This window comes from Malania oleifera, chromosome 5 (assembly GCF_029873635.1).
Source record: "Malania oleifera isolate guangnan ecotype guangnan chromosome 5, ASM2987363v1, whole genome shotgun sequence".
Taxonomy (NCBI): domain Eukaryota; kingdom Viridiplantae; phylum Streptophyta; class Magnoliopsida; order Santalales; family Ximeniaceae; genus Malania; species Malania oleifera.
The window spans coordinates 1,245,027-1,270,121 of NC_080421.1; the positions used below are offsets into that span (position 1 = coordinate 1,245,027).

General features: G+C 34.1%; 1 protein-coding gene across 1 annotated transcript in view; it reads left to right on the plus strand.

Moving 5' to 3' along the window:
- LOC131156550 (uncharacterized) overlaps positions 1-25,095 on the plus strand; it is a 70,292-nt gene that overhangs the window by 41,527 nt on the left and 3,670 nt on the right. Inside the window, exons 19-36 of the mRNA XM_058110325.1 lie at positions 585-713; positions 1,533-1,731; positions 1,819-1,962; positions 2,124-2,167; positions 3,545-3,628; positions 5,858-5,926; positions 6,030-6,106; positions 8,025-8,094; positions 8,383-8,532; positions 8,758-8,823; positions 8,948-9,092; positions 9,236-9,300; positions 9,409-9,474; positions 12,390-12,483; positions 14,342-14,378; positions 14,524-14,581; positions 14,730-14,840; positions 15,033-15,100. Coding sequence (XP_057966308.1) covers positions 585-713; positions 1,533-1,731; positions 1,819-1,962; positions 2,124-2,167; positions 3,545-3,628; positions 5,858-5,926; positions 6,030-6,106; positions 8,025-8,094; positions 8,383-8,532; positions 8,758-8,823; positions 8,948-9,092; positions 9,236-9,300; positions 9,409-9,474; positions 12,390-12,483; positions 14,342-14,378; positions 14,524-14,581; positions 14,730-14,840; positions 15,033-15,100 — 1,676 coding nt within the window. The remainder of the gene's footprint in view (positions 1-584; positions 714-1,532; positions 1,732-1,818; positions 1,963-2,123; positions 2,168-3,544; positions 3,629-5,857; positions 5,927-6,029; positions 6,107-8,024; positions 8,095-8,382; positions 8,533-8,757; positions 8,824-8,947; positions 9,093-9,235; positions 9,301-9,408; positions 9,475-12,389; positions 12,484-14,341; positions 14,379-14,523; positions 14,582-14,729; positions 14,841-15,032; positions 15,101-25,095) is intronic.

Genomic DNA, 25,095 nt, shown 5'->3' on the forward strand with positions numbered 1-25,095 from the left:
ATGAGGATACACTTAATATTTCGCAGGATCTTGCAGAGGTGGTTTCATAATCTGCTATTATTAAACTTAAGATTCCTTGAGAATTTTTACTAATAGAGTGGCTGAATTATCAGTCCATTTCAATAATTGATATTATGTTTAAATGTGTGAGAACTGCCATAGACTGTTGATTCCAGTTTGATATTGCTGGAACACACAGGAAGTTGAAGTTGAAATCATTTTGGTATAATTGACTCCCTTATTAATAAGCTTTGCTATGTGCTTGTTTTTTGAATTCTTACTTTCCATTGAATTTCTTATAAATTTGCTTGGTTTATATTTTGGTTTCTTGTGAAAAGACTTCTAATAGTTCACATTTATGAGCTTCTATATTTTCATTATTGAAGTCTGATAACATTTTTCTATATTGGTTAATTTTTTTAATGTTGAGTTTATACCTTTCCCAGTCTTCCTGAATTGCTCGTTCAATTTTATTAATGCAGATATTAGATATGAATTCTTTTTTTATTTCTTGGATCATTGGACACAAAGGAAATGGGGTTAAGTCATAACTGGTTTAATTGGTTAAATGGTTACTATTTCAGGTGTTACTTGGTCTTTCAGGAGTTATGGTTGTCTTGCTTTCTGTCCTTGGATCTGTTGGATTTTTCAGTGCTGTTGGAGTAAAATCTACATTAATAATAATGGAAGTCATTCCTTTCCTGGTTTTGGCTGTAAGTTCATCATCTAGTCACTTATGCACAAGTGAACCTCTTTCAAAATGCAATCCCCATTTGAATGATTCATTGCTCATATACTCATTATGGAAAACTGTAGCTGGTGTTGTGGTTCAAATGTCTTGCCAGCAGTGGTTGAGTTCTGTTTGATTCGCAGGTGCTACAATAGTTGGACAACATGTGGAATTTTAAATAATTTTTTCTTTGTATCCCTATTATTTTGCAACTTGCCTGTTAAATTTTCCATTTATGAATAGAATAGGAAGATGTTCTTGTGAAGAAATGAAGGATATGTTCACTCTAATGGACCCTTGAAAGAGTATTAAAACACTAATATTACTTTTTTTTGGGCAGAATCAAAGTCAGAACAGAATCGAAATTCTTGCCCTGATTGTATTACGTTGTTTGGTTTCTATAAATGAGGGCAGAAGGTTACTCGTCCAAAATTTAATATAACTATAACCTGGAGCATGCATAACCAATGGTCGGATCATAGAGGCTCTTGCAGGAGATGGGAAAATTTACTTCTATTATATTTTTTGGGCGATTGTAGAATTGGCCCCCACAAGGGGATGATGTTGCCACTATTCCAATCAAGAAACCTTTGAGGCTGACAGGGCTAATTATTATTCTTCTCTCGTCTTTTGTGTGGCAAAACCTAGCTTAAGTTAGTTCTGTACTGTAGTAGGATCTGTCAAATCATATTCTTTTGATCATATTTGAATGTGCAGCATTATTCTGCTTGCCTGTTCGGGTACTTCTTTCTGTATGTACTTTAGAATCATCTCTCATTTGATCTTATTTGGACTGTATCAGGTTGGAGTGGATAACATGTGCATCCTGGTACATGCTGTGAAACGTCAATCATCGACATTACCTTTAGAAGGGCGAATAAGTAATGCACTTGTTGAAGTTGGGCCATCCATAACACTAGCTAGTTTGTCGGAGGTTCTGGCATTTGCAGTTGGAAGTTTCATTCCCATGCCAGCATGCCGTGTGTTCTCCATGTTTGCTGGTTGGAATTCATCTCTTATGTCGTAGAATATTCTTTGAAATGGCCTTTTTAGCCCTTTGCATTGATTCTTAGCTAACTGTTCTGTAGCTCTGGCTGTTCTATTGGACTTCCTTCTGCAAGTCACTGCTTTTGTTGCCTTAATAGTCTTTGACTTTTTGAGAGCTGAGGATAACAGGATTGACTGCTTTCCATGCATAAAAGTTCCTTCATCTTCTGTGGAATCTGATGAAGGTATCTGCACATGCTTTCACTGGCTTACGTATTTTATATACTGTGCTTACTGCTTAATATGTTGTTAGATATTACATACATCATAATCTAGATTTGCATTATAATTTTTCCCTTTTTTAACATTACATGAGATCTCTAATTGAGAAATTTAAATAGTGTAGGTATCAATCATAGAAAGCCTGGATTGCTGGTTCGGTATATGAAGGTAGGTTCCAAGGCTTCTAGTAATTTTGTGCTTTTAAATAATTTTAATCCAAGAACCTGTATGAAAAATAGAACCACATTGAGTTTTGACTATGGGAGCCTTTTGTGGAAATGTCCTATATGTCTATTTATTTTCACTTATAAGTAGATCAAAGTTAAATAGAATTTCGTGAGCTGGCAGGTTTTCACCTTTCTTTTCTTGGAGTTCTTTTATGTTTGAAATGACAGAATTTATATTTTTAAGGTGGATGTTTAGGACCTTGTGCAGTCTACTTTCTTGTGCAAAGGTCCAAAGTTCCAAACCTGTCTAGATTTTAAGGTGCCTTTGAACCTCTGGGTTTGTCATTACTAGATCTGCTTGTTTTACCACTCGAAAATTTCGAAGATCCAAAAGTACAGAATATTCAACAGAAATTTTGATTTTGATGTCAATTTCGATTTGGATTTTTAAAAACTGTGGAACTTAGTAGTAAAGCATGGAATTATTTTATAAAAATTTAGAAATGGTTAATAAACATAAATGTAAGTTTTAGGACTAGTACATTACAAATTAAATACATCTATGTTGTACATGAGGTGCAATAGTTGTAAGATAATATACGCATTAAACATATTCATAATATAATATGTGTATTAAATATATTCGGTTGATATAAATGTAATTCATAAATCAATTAAATATTATTTATTATACAAATAAAGATAATTTAGACATGAGCGGTTAAATAAAATGTTGTTGTGAGTTTAATCTTTTCATATAATTTCAAAAAGTCCTTATGATAATCTTTTGTTTCAATATAAAAAATAAGAAAAACTAAGAGAGAAATTTCACTTTGCGTCTAAATCTCACATTTGAACTCCAAGGAAATTTTATTCTACAGTTAAAATTTCAAAACGTTTCGCTAAAATTTCTAGATTTCAATATATTTTGGATGATTCGTTGAAATTTTGATGGAAATTATGTAAGACGAAAATTTCTTGGCATTCGATTTCGGGGGTGATGGAAAATGGAAATTTTGGTAATTTCATGGCAATTTAAGACTATGTTCCCACTATTGTGTTGCATCTGGCTCTTAAGCTGTATGTTTGGCCATCTGCCTTAATTTGCTGTTGATTGTGGCCAGAACAGGGGTTTGATTTTTCATATATTATTTTTGTGTGTGTGTGTGTGTGTGCCTGCTGGATAATTTTTGGCCATATTATTTGGCTGATGATCGTGATTGCCAGTGTCCATTTTTGTAGCCAACACAAAGTACATCAAATTGAATTTTAATTGTTCCACTTTATTTATGTTGTTATGTTCTTAGGATATAAACAAATTATTGTGCATTTTCTTGAGTTAGTTTCTGATGCTTTTTGTATCATTTTCATCTTGTAGGATATTCATGCACCAATTCTTGGTCTTTGGGGAGTTAAAATAGTTGTCATTGCTGTCTTTGCGGCTTTTGCTTTAGCAAGCATTGTAAGTTGCTTCTTGTTCATTTTTATATATGTGCACGTTCGTGCATGTGAGACTAATTATACACCATCTTTGTGGGGGCCTACATGGAATTTCAAGAATGGATTTTCACCATTGGACTGAAAGTTGACCTCAGATCTTGCCTTCTGACTAATTTGGGTCCCATCCAATCATCGTTATGCCCAGTCAAAGTTACTGGATTTTACCTTATTTTGAGGATTTTAATTTTGACTTGTTTTACTCTACATCCATTACTGGATGGAGCATTGGAGCCCAAATTTGATTAGTAGGCAAGACACAATGCAAACTTTGGAGATCTCCTTTTGTGATCCCATGGGGCTCCTATACTCCAATAAAAATGGTGTGATTGCCTTTTTCATGTAATTTTAAGTGTATGTGTGTGTGCACGCGCGCGCGCATGTTTCTCTACACTTATATGCACTAGTAAATAAATCGCATGCATTGCATGTGATTACATAAAAATAATATTTCATAAAATTTTTTTATAATTTTTGATAAATTTAAACAAATGAATAGCATATCATCATTACAAATATTAAGGTTCAGATATTCAAAGTTATTTATAAAAAATTATATTTTGTTTAAAGCAATAAAATGCATAGACACTAGACACTATTATGACACCATGTAGATATAGAGATAAGAAAAATCTTTAAAGTATAAGAAATCATAGAATGTTCTTATAAAAAGTATGCAAAATGTTAAATTTTTCGTATTTATATATTATTATAGATAAAAAAACTTTAAAAATACCCATGTTCTAATAAAAATTATGAAAAATATTAAATTTTTTGTGTTTACATATCATTATAGATAAAAAAAAAAAAAACTTAAAAAATATCCCTTTTTATTATTTTTAAGTTTGTATAAAATGTCAATATATGACTTCTTCTAATGACAGTAGTAATAAATTTATTGCAATTGTAAATTGTGATTTGCTACCTAAAATTTTTGTAATTATTGTTATTTTTGTTTACTTAATGACCAATGAAGGATTTTTTTTTTTAAATTCAAATAAATTTAAAATTATTATTTGGGATACTTATAGGTCTATGATTTTAATTCTTAAATTTATTTTTAAGAAGTTATGTTACTATTTGTCTAAATAATGTTAGAAAATTCACAATAATTTTAGAAGATGTTAGAGGAATTTACCTATTTTACTTGGGGATATACCTTTTATTTAGTACATATACTACTATTATATTTATTTTATTTTTAATTAAATTTTTTAGGTTCAAGTCTTAATTTATTTAAAATAAAAAAATTTAAATATAAATTTATCAATTTTATTGAATTTAATTTTTTTGAAATACTTTTTTATTACCTTTAAAAGATAATACATTTTTTGTTTACAAAATGATTTATACGAAATAAAGTTTTTTTAGGTTCAAACATTTAATTTTATCCGAAGTATATGTTATAAAATTATTTTTATCTAATTTTGATTAAATTAACTTTTTTTAGAAATATTTTGTCTTACCTTTAAAATATAAGAATATTTTTTAATAAAATAGTTTATCCTACTTGTACTTTTATTGATTTATAATATAGATATAGATATCAATAGTTTGTTTTATTTTTTCAACCAAATGAAAGTTTTTTTCCTTTATGTTCAAAGTTTCAAACAATAACTTATAGGCATTTTAAATATATTTATCTAATTTCGATTGAATTACTCTATGATATAAAAATTTACTTCTTTTAGGAATATTTAGCTTTCTGTGAAAAGATAAGGATAATTTTGTTCATAGAATAAGTTGCTCAATTTATATTTCTGTATATCATATAAAAACTTGATCTTTTGGAATGTTTGGTGTTACTTTCAAGATTACTTTTTACCAAAAATAATAAAACTATTCATTTTTCTATATATTGTAAAAAGTTTATTTCTATTAGGAATTTTGGGTCTTACTTTCAAAAGATAAGGATATTTTTTTGTCTACAAAATGATTTTGACTATAATATAGATGTGGAATGTCAGCCTTGACTAATGATAAGGGTGTTATGCCCAAACTTGAAGCTTCATATGTAAGTCATAGAAATAACCTCTTTGGGTATGGAGATAAGACTGTGTGGAGCCTTGTGCACTGGATGTTGTGTTCTTATATAATGTATGCATATAGGTAAGCTGCTGATTTTATCTATGTTGTTTATTTGGTTTAACATTTATTGTATCAAAAGTGAATTTTTGTGCATTGGTCCGTATAGGCATTGTGTACAAGAATCGAACCTGGCTTGGAGCAGAAGATTGTTCTTCCTCGAGACTCATATCTTCAGGTTTAAGGCCTGATATACCCTGCTTGCTTTTTGAAAAATTTTCCTTCACATATATCCTGCTTTCTCTTTGGTCTTTTGAGCTATCATGCATAATTTATTTCAGGGCTATTTCAATAATGTTTCGGAGTATCTTAGAATTGGACCGCCGTTATATTTTGTTGTCAAAGACTTCAACTACAGGTATCAGTTTGATTGTCATTCTAGAGCCCTTTTTTCCTGCTTTGGTCTCCATGTTTTTCATGTATTACTGTACTGCATATTTTGGTTTATTTTTGAAAACTTGAAGGTTAGTGAGATTTATGGGGAACATCAAGTGGACACATGTCAGCAAGATTAAGGCATTTGGAGATTTTTGAGTTTACCATATGTGAAGGCATAATTTTGGACACTTAGATTTAATTATGTAATTTTCAGCATTTAGCAATTTGCAATTATGTCTCATTAATTAAGGATTTTGTTTATTTCTAAAATTAGGGATTTACTTACTATACTTCCCAAATTATTTTTCCTTATCTAATATTTGGAGAATGCCTATATAAAGTCTTGATGTGTAACCATGAGAAGTAGATTGGAATATTGAGCTTTTAGCACTAATTGAGTTTGGTCTTCATTTTTAATCTTTCTTCTTTATTTCTAGTTTCTTTTTCCTATTTTTGGTCTTATTTTCCTGCATCCTTCTCCCCGTGCCAATTGGCTCTGCATCAGGGTTTCTTGGGGAACCCTGGGCAGCGGGGGAGTGGGGGAGGAAGTGTGTTGAGTAACAGGAAAATCTTTTGTTTTAGGGCTTCAGAAAGTGAAAGAAAGAGGAATGCATTTTGAGGGTTAAATTAGATGCAAAAAAGCTAGTGCCCTGAAGAATAATGTGAGCATGTATGTGAACAACAACTGAGGAAATTATTTAAGTTTTGGTGTTATTACATACTATATTTAGCGGAGGAAAGAATTAGGGTTGATAAAAAGTGAGGAAACAGAAGAATTTTTGTTGTTATAAACAAAGTTCATCATTGATCAAAATTTGATGGAAGGAAAGCATTTCTTAACATCACAACTAGATTTCGTTATGAATCAGACACAGGGTTTGGATTGCATTGCACAATCCTCAATGAGTGTAACCACTGGAAAATTTCTCTAAAACTTGACCTTGATACACACACACATTCAATCAACTGAATGCAGGTGTTCTGTTCAGGGTTCAGAACTGTCAACTATTGTTAAAGTCTTTAAGATTTTTGTTCTTATTCCATGTAGTCAAAATGGTCTGGAAATTCTTCTTCCACATCATCAACTTCTGGGTCTCAAGCTTATATGATTCCCATTCAAACAAGCTAAGCATAATGGTTTTATTTTTTCTTGCTAAGAAGTCAATATTGAAATTAAGAAGTAATATTTAAATCTTTAAACTATTCTCCACAGGGAGATGTGTGGGAAAAGAGTGAGTAGCGGCACTAGCCTGGGCCAAACAAGATTTAGCAATTATTATATGTGTTTGTCAAGCATTGGTTTTAAAAGGGGAGCCTTGGCGCAACGGTAGAGTTGCTGCCATGTGACCTGGAGGTCATGGGTTCAAGGCGTGGAAACATCCTGTTGCAAAAATGCAAGGCAATGCTGCCTACTATAAACCCATGGTAGTCCACCCCTTCACCAGGCCCCATTTATGCAGTAGCTTTGTGCACTGGGCCCCTTTTTCAAGCATTCGTCTTATTTAATTATTGGAAATTTACATGAGAATGTTATTTAACTTGCAGAACCTTTGCTTGTTTCATGTTGTGGTTAATATGTTATTGTTTCTCATGTCCAACTAGAAAAACACAATCTGGAGGACCACCCAAGTCGGGGTTTAGGCACATGAAGACATAGATTTAGAAATCAAGATTTTTTTTATTCGGGATGTTTTGTGAATTTTTTTATTTTGCTTTATTTTTAGTTTTTTTAATTTATCATCAATTGTTAGGACTAGCTTACTATAAACTGATGATGTTTGTAATTGAACCGAGTTTGAAGATAAATATTGAAGTCTTCTAAATCTCTCTCTCTCTCTCCTCTGTTTTTGAGTTTTATGTGACTGTTCGATCTGATATTGGATGATATTTGTTCTCAGCTCGGAATCAAGTCATACAAACCAGATCTGCTCTATTAGCCAGTGTGACTCAAACTCTCTTTTAAATGAGGTAATACAATATATTGAGATGACATTCTTTGCTACAAACTTTGGTATCATGTATCGCTTAAAACACAACAAACATCCAGAGAATGGGATATTACTTTAAAACTCCTACTGTAATAGACCCTTCTACCTTCATAGTGTTTAAAATGGTTGTAGCATTAAAATTTACTCATAATAATTTTTTTTTTCAAGATTTTTTCCTAGAAATTTTGTTTTCCTTTTCAATAATCCTAAATGACAGATGGTTCTTTTGGTAGATGAGTTTCTTACTTTGTATTCCATTCTGTTGCAGATAACAAGAGCTTCTTTAATACCAGAAACAAGCTACATTGCTAAACCAGCCGCCTCATGGCTTGATGACTTTCTTGTATGGATATCACCAGAGGCTTTTGGTTGTTGTCGGAAGTTTTTGAATAATAGCTATTGCCCCCCCGATGATCAAGTTAGTGCGTTCTGCTTAGCACTCAGGACTATTAGGAATTTTCCTTGAATGTTCATCTAATCAATTGAATGTTATATCTTTTCCTCTGTAATGTCTTCCCCATGTCAATGAAAGTGATTCCCTCTCTCTCTCTCTCTCTCGCTCTCTCTCGTAAATCCATTGGTCTTTATTTGGAAATCCAGCTATGCCGCTAGAGTACTAAAGCTGACCTGTTTCTTTCTCCAGCCACCTTGCTGTTCACCTGATGAAGGTTTTTGTGACCTAGGTGGGGTATGCAAAGATTGTACTACGGTAATGCCCCTCCGCACAGCCAAGAATTGCTTTATTATTCTAGCTGTCTTTCAGTTCTTTAGTATTTATTTTGAAGTGGCCAGCATCATTTATTCCAAGAGTTAACATTTTGGCATGGTTCCAGTGCTTCCGTCACTCAGACTTGTATAATGGTCGTCCATCAACAGTACAATTTAGGGAGAAGCTCCCTTGGTTCCTCAATGCGCTGCCCTCTGCTGATTGTGCGAAGGGTGGTCATGGGGCTTACACTGGCAGTGTGGATCTGGATGGTTTGTAAAATTGCCTTTGTTTCTATATATGAACTAAGTAATTATGGGGTGGCATATACATCTGCAATTTACTTGATGCATAGAACTTCATAACTGGATGAGTTAATTTTATTAAAGTTTAGAAGCTTTTAACTTTTTGTCAGGTTACGAGTCTGGTATTATACAGGCATCAGAGTTCCGTACATATCACACCCCACTAAACAAGCAAGTATGGAAACATTTCTTCTAACATGATACTGAATTGTGAATATGCTAATTTTCTTATCATTAATGATGTTGGATGTCTCAATTTTGTTCTGCCTGTCTTTTTTTACAGGGTGACTATGTTAATTCAATGCGAGCTGCAAGAGAGTTTAGCTCAAGGGTTTCTGATTCTTTAAAGGTTTGTCTTCAACATGCAGGCTTGTTCTTGTCCGTTTAACTAAAATGATTTCATTTACTACTTTGGGAATATTTGGTCTAAAGTTCATTTTTGTGTTTATTTAGTCAATTCTAGGTTCAAGTACATGTTCTTGAAATGGTTGGATTAAGCATTTTATATCTACCAAAAACTGATTTTGACACCGAAGTGTTGAATTTTGTTCCTAAAATGCTCAAAATACCTGGTTTTATTCTCGCCATGTTGTAACCATTTCACAGTTGAGATTTATAGATTGCTCAATATATTTTTCTGGTTAGTTTAATCTCACTATCTGTTATAGTTGCACTTTCATCGGTTTTATGCAAAAAATACACACAGAGGCTTAGTAATGTGCATCAAGATTAGGTAATTCATCAGTTTCTTATCTGTTGTGAGTATTCAAATATTGTACCACGGTAATGTCCCTCTGTTGTTATCTCGCTGTGTGATAACTGAGAGCAACTTTATCCATTATTTGTTATTTGTTGAGTCTATCTTCAGCCCCATCATAATCGTTTTCTAGCCTCTGCTCTTTTTTGCATGGCTTTGCAGGCATACTTCAATTGTTACCATGTAACTTGCAATTAATATTGATCAGCAGAATTTGCTCTTGTATGGATTTTCATGTCTCTGCAAATATCAAACCCCAGAAAATGCTCTCATATAATTTTAGGGGTCTTCTTTGACTGAAATTTCTATTGTATATTTATGTGTTCTTTCCTTGTGGTTAGCCTCAAATTTTTTTCTTTCTTGTTGGTTTATTTTTTTTTTAATTTCTTATTCTCTGTAATAGATATCAAATCATCATTTTAATCTACTATACCTTTTAAGTTTTAAGATAGCCTGGAAATCCTTGTTTCTCCAAGTTAGTGCAAATGATGGAAGTCGTTAAAACTGGAATGCATGTTTACCATGCACCACAAGTCATTTTATGTTTTCTTTATGCTTCTTCTTAGGGAGAAGGAGGTATGAAAAAAAAATGCTTTATGATTAAAATTATTTTTGGTGGAGTCCATATTGAAGGTAAAATTAGATCCTCTTTTTGAGGTTAAAAAGCTTATCAATTGTTAAAACTGGAATGCATGTTCACCATGCACCACAAGTCTTTTTATGTTTTCTTTGTTTCTTCTTGGGGAGAAGGAGGTATAAAAAAAAATGCTTTACAAGTAAAGATTATTTTTGGTGGAGTCCTTCATATTTAAGGTAAAATTAAATCCTCTTTTTGAGGTTAAAAAGCATATCACTTGCATGTGGAGACTGGTTAGTCAGGATTATGATGAAGTAATCTTTATAAGCCTATTCTTCTTGTGCCATATCCAGAAATAAATGTGACGGAGATCCCAAAAAGAGGTTCCTCGAGCAAGATTAAAGCATTTGAGATTATTTTCCACAATTTTAACAAGCTATTGTAAGATTTATTTTTTCCCCCAATTTCGTAGTATTCTTTCTAATCCAAAATTAATAAATTTTAGGGATTTATTGATTAGGAAAATCGTGTTTAATTTTTAATTAGGTTTCCTTATTTTATTCTCTTGGTTCCCAAGCATGTTAGGCCTATAAATATATGATTGTACAAGATGTTTTAGAGAAATTGAATAGTATGAACTGAAATTGAGGACATAGGGTCCAACACCAAAGTGCATATTGCATACTTCTCTGTCTACACCCTACATACCGTAATAATCCATGTAATAGCTTAGAAGCAATGATACCAACGAGAAACTCAAATGACATGATATTGACAGTGATACAGAAATTTTAAAAAAATTAGGATATGACATGATAGGGATACCTTAATTAGTTAATATAATATACATAATTACATACATATATATATATTTAGGCATGTTTTTCCTTTTAGATGACAATTATTGAGATAATTTTAATTAATAAAGAAATATTGGTATCATTTATGCACATTCTACAAATAAATTCCATCTACAACCTACAATTATACGTTCATTGGCTGAATTCATGTTAGAGAACAATCAGCATTTTAACATTGGTCCAATTATGGGAAAATGACACTAGGAACATTGAAATAAATGAGGAGACTGGTTAATGGCTGATGATGTCTCTGTTGTGCTGCTGATGGCGGGTGATGGCTCATCAGGAAATTAACAAAAAGAAAAGAAGAGAAACGGGAGCATTTGATGGCTGGTCCCTGGGGGGGTAGGGGTGAGAGAGAGAGAAGAAAGAAGCTCGGCATACTGGTTGGCTTGAACTGAAGCAGGAAAATTTTCCTCTGGTCTGTTGCTGCTCTGGTAACTGAGAGTGAGGGCACTAAGGCTCCAACTGAAAGCATTTGCATCTTGACTCAACTCTCCTCAATTCTTTCTTCCTTTTCTTTTCTGTTTTTTTTTTTTTGGGAAGGGAGATGAGGAAGAGGGTTGGGGGGGGGGGGGGTGTTCTCTCCTCAATTAAAGGGGGAACAAAACACAGTGTTTTCTGTCCAAGATGTTTGTCAGAGTCTCAGACATGTCGCAATGTGTCCAGCTGTGTCGCAAATGTGTCCAAAAAAAATATAATTAAATTGGTATCAGTCATGTTTCAGATACCAACACTGTTATAAGTTGGATTGAATAAACTTTTTTTTGGGCCAAAAACCAACTCCCGCATCAAGGGGACAATTTTCTTTCCTAATTAATGTTTCACTGTCTCTAGCTGAGGATGGAAGCCCCATCCAAAACTCGTTAACAAAATGTAATTACGGAAGTCATGTTTGAGAGCTATAAATTTCTACTTTTAGCTCTCTAGACCACCTTCTATTTTCAAAAGTACAGTATATAATTGATGTCTAATGCATACTTTGAACATTTTAATATCTCATATCAAGTAGTTTTGTACTTCCAATAGCAGTGAATGTTTGTGGCATTGAAATTAGTTTCCTGATGCAGATCCAAATTTTTCCATATTCTGTGTTCTATATTTTCTTTGAGCAATATCTGGATATATGGAGGACAGCTTTGATCAACATTGCTTTGGCACTTGGTTAGTATTTCAAAGAACTCTGAGAACATAGTGATATTTTTTTTAAGAACATAACATTACTCTCTTGCTCTGACTGTGAGTGTTTGTTATGTCATATATTCACACACGCTTAGCAGAAAAATGAGCAAGAAGGAACAAGCCTATTAGGAGGAGGAGAAGAATATAGTATGAATTATTTAGAAGTCAATAATGCGTGCATGCATGAAATTCTCAGCATAAAAATAATAAAGTTCTCTTAACACTTGCTCACTTTTATGGTCCTTGTATAATAAACATGGACAACCTGGCTAATATGTCATTACCAAAAGTTAATAAGGTGATTGACAAATATATTGTTGAGGACATGCCCGAGTCGATCTTTTAGATTGAGTCCAGACTATCCTATAAACTAATTTAAGCACATGAACATGTAATGTTTATGTATGAGGATATAGAAACGAAGTAATATGCGACTTATTGTGTGAAAATATAAGAAAATGAAGAATTAATAGGAGCTATGCATTGGTGTGCACTCGTAGCTGAGAGAACACCTATTTCCATTACAAGGATGAGTATATATAAAGTTCTGCAGGCTTCCAACACACAAAATTGTGTGGCCTCAAAAATTATATTACCTTATTAAATGATCACTGTCACTAGAAGTATTACTAGTATGTAAAAGGTGAGCATGGTACTGCAGAGGACCTGTGCATCCAAAATATTGGTGAGTGAGAAAAAACTTGACACTAGGTACCTAGGTGGCACCTTGTATTTTACAATTAAGACACAAATATTGATATAATTGTTGAAGTATTTGGTGAATTGAAAGACCTAATCACAGAAATAGGTCTCCCACTATTTATAATAAATGTCAAGAAGTACATACCAATAACCATAATACCCTTACTAACTCGCACTTACCATCATAGCACTGGAACATACTAATAATGCTAATGACCAAATTAACCATTAACACTTCATCTCAAGCTGGAGCATATATATCATATGCTCCTAGCTTGTTACAAATGAATTTAACACAAGAACCTCCCAAGGGTTTAATGAATAAATCAGCAAGTTGCAAATCGGATTTCACTTGTGTGGTTGTAATGAGCTTCTGCACAAGTTTCTCTCAAACAAAGTGGCAATCAACTACAATGGTTTTGTGCGTTTGTGGAAGACTGAGTTGGAGGCAATATGAATAGCAGCTTGATTATCACACATTAACTCCATAGACTGAGAATGTGGAAAAACCAGTTCTTCCAACGTGTTCTTCAACCAAACAAGTTCACATGTAGTGTGAGCCATGACCCTATACTCTGACTCAATGCTTGACCTGGTCACCACAGATTGTTTCTTACTCTTCCAAGAAACTGAATTACCACCAACAAAGATATAGTACCAAGTTGTGGATCCTTTTTTTGAAGGTGACCCGGCTCATCTGCATTTGTATGGAATCATCTCCAAAAGATTTTGAAAATCAAATGGTAGGTTCATGCCTTCACGTCAACAAATATCCATATACTTGATGATTTCAACCTCATTGCTTTGCACCTGACTGATGTATTGCTGTCATACGTGATCTAAACAAGGTGAAGGAAGACCTTTTTTGGCAATATCATGTGCTTCCATTTCATTTTCAACCACTTTGATCAAGAGGGAACTCGATTCTTCCTTCTATATTACCACCTTGAAGACAATCTTTAACTATTTGTCAGAAACACTGCTTGAATTCCCATTTTTGATTTTTGAGATTAAGATTAAAATAATTTTATATTGGAGAGTCTTAACTCTAGTTTGTCATTTTTTTCCCTTTTTTGCTTCATTAACCATTTTAGCTTATCTAAGCAGTCTTTGGATGTTTCATTTGATGATTGAACAGGTGCTGTATTTATTGTTTGCCTGGTTATCACATCCAGGTCTGTTTCTTTCTTCTGCCCTTAAGATAATTTACCATTCTGTCCACTGCTTAGTGTGGAAACTAGATGATGTGTGATCATGTTTCCTTCATTATTTATTAGACTGTACTGCACTGATTTATTTTGTTTTTCTTATTCAATGCAGTCTCTGGAGTTCAATAATCATTTTATTTGTCGTGGCAATGATTGTTGTGGATCTCATGGTATATTCTACCTGACATAGTCACATTACCTCTAATTTTTTCAATTTTTTAATTTTTTATAATTAGTCTAAACAATTTTCTGATATTCTTGTCTTTCTTTTTGTATTTTTAGCACAATGTCTGACTTGCTGCATATGGAACTTTGCAGGGTGTAATGGCAATTCTTGATGTCCAACTAAATGCAGTCTCTGTTGTTAACCTTATAATGTCTATTGGGATCGCTGTTGAGTTTTGTGTGCACATAACACATGCCTTCTCGGTCAGTATTAACCCCGTTTGTGATTTTAGTTTGAGGCAGTGTGTCATTTACATAAAGTAACATTGATGCAAGCAATAAAGCATTGAGGGACAGGGCATGTATAGTATCCATAGATTTGGAAATTAATGGATCCTGTGCACAGGATTTTGTGATTTTCTTTATTATTATAATAATCTGATGCTTCTTATCCAGGTTAGCCAAGGGGATAGAGACCAGCGAGCAAAGACTGCTCTGGGGACTATGGGAGCTTCTGTCTTCAGGTTGGTTATTGTACTTTTTTTTGTTTCTCTCTTTGTTGAGTTGTGGAGACTATTGTACGTTTGTACTTAAGAGTTTTATGCTAGTTCTGATATTGCAGAGAACCACAATTTTTTTCCCCTATTTTCGCTTATCGATTCTGATCTGCTCAGATTTTTCCTAAGATCTGAATGAGTGGTTTGAGCATTCACCCAATGGCACCTTCCTTAGCCTCTGCCACTGCATTTCTGATGCAGAGGATCTCTAATGAATATCGTTGTGAATGATCTGAGGCTGTTAAATTTCTAATTTGACAGATCCTACACACTGTTTCCACCATGCACACTGCGTCAAAGTGTATCAGATCAGGTTCTCCATTGGTTCTTTATGGATGGCTGCTGAGGGTGGAAGAGGAAACTGTGGCTGAAGAGCCATGGCTTATGCAACTATTTGGATTTTGCATGAACTACTAGAGCAAATTGGTTCTTCACCCACAGTGTATGCTACATATAAAAGTATGAATTGTGTAAACCATTTTGTAGACAAAAATATCCTTACCTTTTAAACTAAGACTAAAAATTCTTAGAAGTTGATAACTATGTATGGAAGTGTGAAAGCGTATGTCAATTTGTGGATAAAAGTATCTTAATCTTTTAAAATCAAGACTAAACATTACTAAAAGAAATAAATTTTCATACTATATATATATATAAATTGAAATTGTATAAATTATTCCGTGCACGAAAATATTCTTATTTTCTTTAAGATTAAATATTTCTAGGAAAAGTAAATGTCTATACTATAAAGTAAATCAACAATAAAATTAAATTTAGAATGTTTAGAAATTACTGTTTTGAAATAAAGAAAGAAGTTTCATTTGGTTTAAAAATAAAATAAGCTAACATTATATATAAAAATCTGTATCTATGTCAACACTATAAATTAATAAAAGTACAAATATATAGGATAAATCATTTTATAAAAAGAATTTCCTTATATTTTAGTAGGATAATATTCCTACAAGAAAGTAAATTTAACAAAAATGAGATTAAATTGCGTTTATAAATATTTTTGATAAGTTAAATGTTTGAATAATGTTTGTAATTATATATATATATATATCTGTGTGTGTGTGTGTGTGTGTGTGTTGAGATTTTGATTAAATGAACGACCTAACTTGAACACAAATTCTTTGTACATATAGCGGTCCCAAGCCTAGATAAAGGAGCAAGATTGTCTTAGGTAGCTGACAGTCAATGTAAAACTTTGTCAGATCTTATTATCATAAGTTCTTACCAAATTCACCTAGATCAAGGGAGTAGGTCAGATCAAGGGAATAGGTCAGGTCAGTGTAAAAGGGAGAAGGTTAATAAGTTTGCTCAAGAAACTAAGATAAAATTTGGGACTCTTATAGGAAAAGATATGGAAATAGTGGAAATAATGTGTAGAAGGAAAATTTACTTAATCTGCCCTTAGTAGACGAAATGGGTTGGAGAGAAAGTTAGGGAAATTGAAAAATCAGGATTTAAACTTTGGTACACTGGTAAAAGAAACATAAAAATGTGGTGGGTATTATTGTAGATAGAGACCTAAAAGATAATGTAGTAGATGCTAAAAGAATAGCGGATATGATCATTAAAATCAAGATAGTTTTAGGCTCGGAGGTGGTGAACATCATTAGTACGTATGCTCCCCAAATAGGCTTAGCAGAAAATCTAAAAAGACAATTTTGGGAAGATATGGATATTATTTTACAAGGGATACCATTGTCTGAAAAGGCGTTCGAAAGAGCTTATTTGAATGGTCACATTGCCAAGGATAATATAGGATATGAGAGGATATATGGAGGCCATGGATATAGAGATAAAAATGAGGCTAGTGATACAATCTTAGATTTTGCCATGTCTTACAATTTGGTTATATTGAATATTTGTTTTATAAAAAAAGAACACTTAATAACTTTCAAGAGTGAGTACAATAAAAGTCAAATAGATTTCTTCTTAATGAAGCTAAACATAGAGCTTATGATACTTTCTATATCAATGAAGCTAAACATAGAGCTTATGATACTTTGTATGCTAAACTACATACAAAATGAGAAAAAGACATTTATAGACTTGCTAGAGTAGAAAAATAAAATGCAAAGATTTAGGTAATGTAAAATGTATAAAGGACAAGAATGCTAATGTCTTAATTAGAGAAGAAGACATAAAAGAGAGGTGGGGGAAATACTTTGATAATTTGTTTAATGAAAACCAAAATAAAAATTGAGCTTGGAAGTGACAAATGAAGAGAAAATTAAAAATAGGAGATTTATTTGCAAAATTAGAGTCCTTGAAGTTAAGATTGCATTAAAAAGGATGAAAAGTGGGAAATCTATAGAACCAGACAAAATACCAATTGAAGTTTGGAAATGTTTAGGGGATAAAGGAATTATTTGGTTAACTAATCTATTCAAAAACCAAGAAAATTCTAGAAGAATTGAGGAAGAGTACGTTAGTACTTTTGTATAAAAACAAAGGTGATATTCAAAACTATAATAACTAACGTAGAATTAAGATTATGTGTCATACGATGAAATTATGGGAAAGGGTAATTGAACATAGAATTGGTGGAAAATTATTCATATAACCGACCCCACCTAGTAGGACCAGACAAAATACCAATTGAAGTTTGGAAATGTTTTGGGGATAAAGGAATTATTTGATTAACTAATCTATTCAAAAACCAAGAAAGTTCTAGAAGAATTGAGGAAAAGTATGTTAGTACTTTTGTATAAAAACAAAGGCGATATTAAAACTATAATAACTAACATAGAATTAAGATTATGTGTCATATGATGAAATTATGGGAAAGGGTAATTGAACATAGAATTGGCGGAAAATTATTCATATAGCCGACCCCACCTAGTGGGACTTAAGGCCTGGTTTTGCTATTGTTGTTGTTTTGGTAATTGAATGTAGAATAAGATTAGAAACAAAGATTTTAGAAAATCAATTTGGTTTTATGCATGGGAGATCAACAAGAGAAGCTATTTATCTTTTAAGAAATTTAATGGAAAAGTTTAGGGAAAAGAAGGACTTGCGTATGGTTTTTTATTGACCTAGAGAAAACTTATGATAGAGTGCCTAGGGAAGTGCTTTGGTGGGTATTAGAAAAGAAGGGAGTTTGTAGTAAATATATGGAGGTCATTAAGTATGTGTATGATAGAATAATGACTAGCATTAGGATTCTAGGAGAATATTCTAGAGAGTTTCGAATCACAACAAGCGTACATCAAGGTCTACTTTAAGTCCTTATTTTTTTACTTTAGTAATTGATGAAATTGTTAGGAATATCCAAAATAAGATCCCTTGGTATATGTTGTTTGCAAATGATATCGTGTTGATTGATGATAGTAAGAGTAGAGTGGAATCTAAGCTAGAACTTTGGAGAGCCTCATACATTAGAGACTAAAGAGTTTAGGATAAGTAGGAATAAGACAACATTTATGTAATGTAATTTCAGTAATGTAAGGAGCAACAATTCCGATAGATTTAGATATCTTGGATCTATTATGCAAAGTGAAGAGGAAATTGAAGAAGATGTAGTACATAGAATTAAGATAGGTTGGGTAAAATGGAGGCGTGCGTCAGGTTTGTTGTGTGATTGTAGAATGCCCTTAAAATTAAAAAGGAAAGTTTAATAAGACAACTATAAGATCAGCTATGCTCTATGATTCAGAATGTTGGGCAACTAAGAAACATGTACAAAAAATAAAAGTTGCTGAGATGTGTATGTTAAGGTGGATGAGTAGTTTATCATTAAAAGATAAAGTAAGAAATGAACATATATGCAATAATTTAGGCATAGCATCGGTTGAAAACAAGATAAGGGAGGGGCAACTTAGATGGTTGGGCATTTAAAACGCAGACCTAGTCGAACACTTGTGAGGAGGAGTGAGTTAGTTATGGTTTCTGGTATGAAAAAGGGTAGGGGTAGGCCTAAAATAACTTGGAATGAGATAATGAGAAAGTATTTAATAGCCCCTATCTAAAAGATGAAAATGCTCTGGATCGGGTGAATTGGCGGAAAAGGATTCATGTAGCCGACCCCAGCTAGTGGGACTCAAGGCTTCTTGTTGTTGTTGAATGACACTTGAAGATAGTCCCCTCCCTCTATTTATAATACAAATCAAATACATTCTAATGACTATAATACCCTTACTAACTCTCTTTATTTAACATACTATCACATTTAATAATAATACTAAAAGACTAAAATAACCTTTAACACTACCCATACTATCACATTTAATAATAATACTAAAATACTAAAATAACCTTTAACACTACCCCTCAAGCTAGAGCATAAATATCATATGCTTCTAGCTTGTTACAAAAAAATTTAAACGATATACCTCCCAAATTTGTAAACAAATCAACAAGCTACATATCAACTTCAATGTGTTTCGTTCGCTCATGAAAACTGGGTTGGAGGCAGTATGAAGAGCAGCTTAATTATCAGACATAAACTCCATTGACTGAGAACGTGGAAAACCCAATTCCTCCAACATGTTCTTCAATCAAACAAGCTCACAATTAGTGTGAGCCATAACTCTATATTCAGATTTAGAACTCGATGTGGCCACTATAATTTGTTTCTTGCTCTTCCAAGAAACCAAATTACCACTAATCAAGATACAGTACTCGGTTGTGGATCTTCAATTGTAAGGCGACCCTGTCCAATCTACATATGTTTATCCCTGAGTATAAGTGTGACCCTAATCTTGATATAGAAGACCTCTCCCAGGTGCACCTTTTAGATATCTCAGGATATGAATTACTACATCCCAGTGACTTGTCCTTAGAGAATCCAAAAATAGACTCACAACACTTGTTGCAAAAGATATGTCTGGCTGAGTGACTGTGAGATAATTCAACTTTCCAACAAGTCTCTAATATTGTCCAGGATTAGGCAACAAATCACTCATATCCTGCACTAACTTGCTATTAGGATCCATGGGTGTATCAATTAATTTGGATTTTAATAGTCCAATCTCATCCAATAGATCAAGAGCATACTCTGTGACAAAACAGTTCCCATATGAGATCTAGATACTTCTATTCCCAAGGAGTATTTCAACAGTCCCAAATTTTTGGTTTGAAACTTTGTTTGTAGACAATGTTTAAGACTCTAAATACTTTCATCGTCATCTCCTGTAATAACAATATCATCCACATAGACAATAAGAAGGATCCTACCTGATGAAGTATGATGATAAAACACAAAGTGATCCACTGCACACCGTTGAAGACCAACTCAAGTATTACAAAATTGAATCGACCAAACCATGCCTTCTTGAGCCAACGCATTAATCCTGACTCCCCTTGAGCAACAAACCCAAGTGGTTACTCCATGTAGACCTCCTCCTCAAGATCACCATGCAAGAAGGCATTCTACACATCTAACTAATGCAAAGGCTAGTGACAAGTAGTAGCTAAGGAGATTAAAAGAGGTACTCATGTAAGTTTGGCAATGGGAGAGAAAATGTTTGAATAATCCAAACCTCACACCTGAGTATACCCCTTAGCAACAAGATGTGCCTTTAGACAAGCCACAGAACCATCAGGGTTTTCTTTCACAATGTATACTCAGTGACAACCAACCATTCTTGTCAGGAGGAAGAGATACCGAGTCCCAAGTATCATTGTCCTGTAAAGCATTCACCTCTTCAACCATGGCATTCCTCCTCCTAGAGTGGGCTAAGGCTTCTGAAACAGATTTAGGAAGGGCAGTAAATGATAGAGCAGCAACAAAACAATAATAGCAGAGTGATAAGAAGTCATAGCAAACATAGTTGGAAATGGGATGTTGTGTACATTTGCATTTAACTTCCCGACCAGCGATGGGAGGATCAATATCTTGGGAAATATGATCATCAGATGCGGAAACAAAAGGCATGTTTTTGGAATCTAGAAGGGACTCTCTTCCTTGGAGCTGCCGTCATGAATACACCTACAAATTAGGACGATTGAAACAATGAGACTTAGACTACATGGAGACATAGGTGGTTGATTGGGTAAGGATAGCAAACTAGAATATGGAAAATTAGGCAGAGGAAGAGACTTGTTGAGATTATAAGCACTTAGGGACTGAGTGTAGTAAGGTGGAGACTCAATAAAGGTAACATCTGCAGAAACAAAGAAGCCCTGCAACATAGGACTATAACAAAGATATCCCTTTTGAGTATAATGGTAGCCTAGAAAGACACATTTTATAGTACGAGCATCCAACTTATCCACCTCGGAACTTAGTTGATGAATAAAGGACAAACACCCGAATATACAAGGAGGTAGAGAGAATAGAGGTGAAATAGGAAAGGGAATGGAGTAGGGAATTTTACCACTAAGGCTAGAGGATGGCATCGTGTTGATAAGATAGCAAGCAGTAAGTACAACATCACTCCAAAACATTTCAGTTGCATACATTTGATAAAGTAAGGTGGGGGTGATTTCAAGGAGATGTCCATTTTTCCTCTACGCAACCCCATTTTGTTGAGGAGTGTGGGCATGCAATGATTGATGAACAATACCAAATTGAATCGTATAAGTATTGAATTGAGTACTGAAATACTCTTTAGCATTATCACTCTAAAATATTTGAACTGTAAAACAAGATTTAGTCTTTATTTCAGAGCAAAAGGCATAAAATATATTAAATAACTTAGAATGATCTTTTTATTAAATATGGCCAAGTGATCCTTGACTAATCATCCAAAAAGGGAGTATATTAACAGCTAGCATGCGGCAATTTGACTGCCACTTCTGGAGAACTCTTTGGAGGTTTCTGGAAACTAAGCTACTGCCTACCATCTCCAAACTAATGGACAAATAGGAATTGAGTTCAAGTTTAGGCAACTTGTTAAGGTATCTTGCCCTAAACAACATTGGGCGGTCGGAATTAGTCCTGTAGACTGAATTTGCTTAGAATAACATTGTGAGCAGATCAACAGGGAAGAGTTCTTTTCAATTAATATATGCTCAGAGCCCAAATCAGGTTATGGGCTTGGTCGATGTTACCAATCAATTGAATGACTCCAATGTGAATGACGATGCTTTTGCATATGCTGAAAATCTAACTGAAGTCCAAGAAGAGGTATGTTGAAAACTGGAAGAGATGAACCAGCATTATTGTTGGAAAGTTCCAAAATTTATCTAGTCAACTCTCCTTGATTATAGGAGAAATTTCTGCAATTATGTAAATAATCTTAGGAGATATTCTATGATATATTCTTAGGAGATTTGTTAGCAATTCATTCCTTCCTTTTTTTTTTCTATTCTTTCCTTTATTATTCTTTCCTTTTAGATTATCCTTGTAGTCTATAATATTGTACCTAATTTTACAATAATAAGAAATACTATTTCAATTCTTCTCCACTTCTAGATGGTATCAGAGCCTGGTTTTCTTTTCCTTTCGGCAGTCATAGCTTCTAAAACCTAGGCCTCACTACCTTAACTCTGCTCAGCCTCCATTATGTCTGAAATTTCCAAGACTTCCACCATGGCCAGACCTGAATCTGTGGTCAACACCAAAACTGAAACCAAGGTAGCCCATACCGAACCCCATTCAGTCCAAATCACAAATATCCATCTCAATGAAGCCAACTTCTTGAGATGGTCTCAGTCAGTTTGAATGTATATCCGCGGGAGAGGTAAGATTGGGTACCTTACTGGTGAAACCAAGGCCCCTGACAAGGCCCCTGACAGAGCAGACCCATCATATGCTATATGGGATGCTGAAAATTCCATGATTATGGCTTGGCTTGTGAATGCAATGGATGAAGATATTAGTGCTAATTACATGTGCTATCCTACTTCAAAAGAACTCTGGGATAACGTTAGTCAGATGTATTCTGACCTTGGAAATTATTCGCAGATTTATGAATTGCAGCAAAAAATTGGCAAGACCCAACAAGGAGAAGATAATGTGACTAAGTATTTCAATGTCCTTAAGGGACTGTGGCAGGACTTGGATCTATTCAATGATTATGAATGGAAGAGCCCTGATGATTGCAACTACAACAAGAAGATAGTGTAAAATGCAAGAATTTTTAAATTCTTGGTTGGACTCCATGATGAGTTTGATGAGGTTAGGGGGAGGATTCTTGGTAGACAGCCTCTGCCTCCAATCGAAGAGGTATTTTCTGAAAGTGAGACGTGACAATTGTTGCTGGAATGTTATGCTAAAGAAAAAAGGGGCTGATGGAACAGTTGAGAACTCGGCTTTGGTTGCTGCTAATCCTACTGTTTTGGCTACTGCTAATGCCTCTGTACAGCGGTCATATCCCAATCAAAAATCTCAAGTATGGTGTGACTATTGTAATAAGCCATGCCATACCCGAGAAACCTGCTGGAAACTACATGGAAAACCAGCAAATTGGAAGGGCAGCAAACTTGGACCTGGAAACAACCAAGTGATTCCTAGAGCAAATGAAGCCCATACCAATGTTCTAAGTTCAGAGCAGATGGATCAGCTTTTTCATTTTCTGAAATCCAATCTGATATCTGGTACTTCTATTGGTTCCTTGGCCCAAACAGGTAATATGTCGAGTGCCTATTCCGGTTCTTTAGCCTTTGCGCCATGGATTATTGATTCAGGTGCATCTGACCATATGACTAGTATATCTCAATTGTTTCATTCTTATTATCCTTGTCTGGGTAATAAAAAGGTTAGGATTGCAGATGGGAGTCTTTCATCCATTGCAGGGGCGGGTTCAATTAGAATTTTCGGGAAAATAGAATTAAAATCTGCCCTTCATGTTCCTAAACTTAATGTTTTCCTTGACATTGACATCCCTATACAAAACATTCAAGGAACTGAAATTTTAAATAGTGGAAAAAATGGAAATCCCAATCTGCCTGTACAAAAATAGGGGGAGAATTGCTGCAAAATAATCCCTCTTCCGAGCTTCGTGTTTATACTAGAGGCAGTTATCATTCTAATACTAAGGATCATCCCACAATTTCAGAGCAGAATTCAGGAAGCTATGGATCATCTAGATTGGAAGTTAGCAGTTCTTGAAGAGATGAATGCACTGCGGAACAACATTACTTGGGAAATTGTTGATTTGCCAAAGGAAAAGAAAACTGTAGGTTGCAAGTGGGCGTTTACAGTTAAATGCAAGGCTGACGGCAATATAGAGAAATATAAGGCAAGACTCATTGCAAAAGGGTTTACACAAACATACGGAATTGACTATCAAGAAACTTTTGCTCCAGTGGCCAAGATAAACTCAATCTGAGTGTTACTCTCCTTAGTCGTACATTCTAACTGGCCCTTACTCCAGTTGGATGTAAAGAATGCCTTTTTAAATGGAGATCTAGAGGATGAAGTGTTTATGGAATTACCAACAGGCTTTGAAGGTAATCTTGGCAGAGATAAGGTTTGTAAATTGAAAAAATCATTGTATGGGCTCAAGCAATCTCCGAGAGCTTGGTTTGACGCTTTGGGAAGGCTGTAAAGGGTCATGGTTATAGCCAAGGTCAAGCTGATTGCACCATGTTCTATAAGCACTCAAGTGCAGGGAAGGTTGCTATTCTAATTGTCTGTGTTGATGATAGTATTTTGACAAGTAATGACAGCAAGGAACTTGAGAAATTAAACAGATGCTTGCTAATGAATTTGAGATTAAAGAATTGGGTGACTTGAAGTATTTTTTCAGTATGGAATTTGCAAGGTCAAGAAAAGATATTTTTGTTTCACAAAGAAAATATGTGCCTGACTTGCTTGGAGAAACAGGTTTACTAGGGTGTAAAGCAGCGGAGACACCTATAGAGCCTAATCTTAAACTACAACCGGCCAAGCCTGAGGAAGTAACCAATAGAGACCAGTACGAAAGATTGGTTGGAAGGCTACTTTATCTATCACATACACGTCCTGACATAGCCTTTGCTGTCAGTATGGTAAGCCAATTCATGCACTCACCAGGGCCTAACCACTTTGATGCAGTTTATAGAATCCTGAGATATTTAAAGGG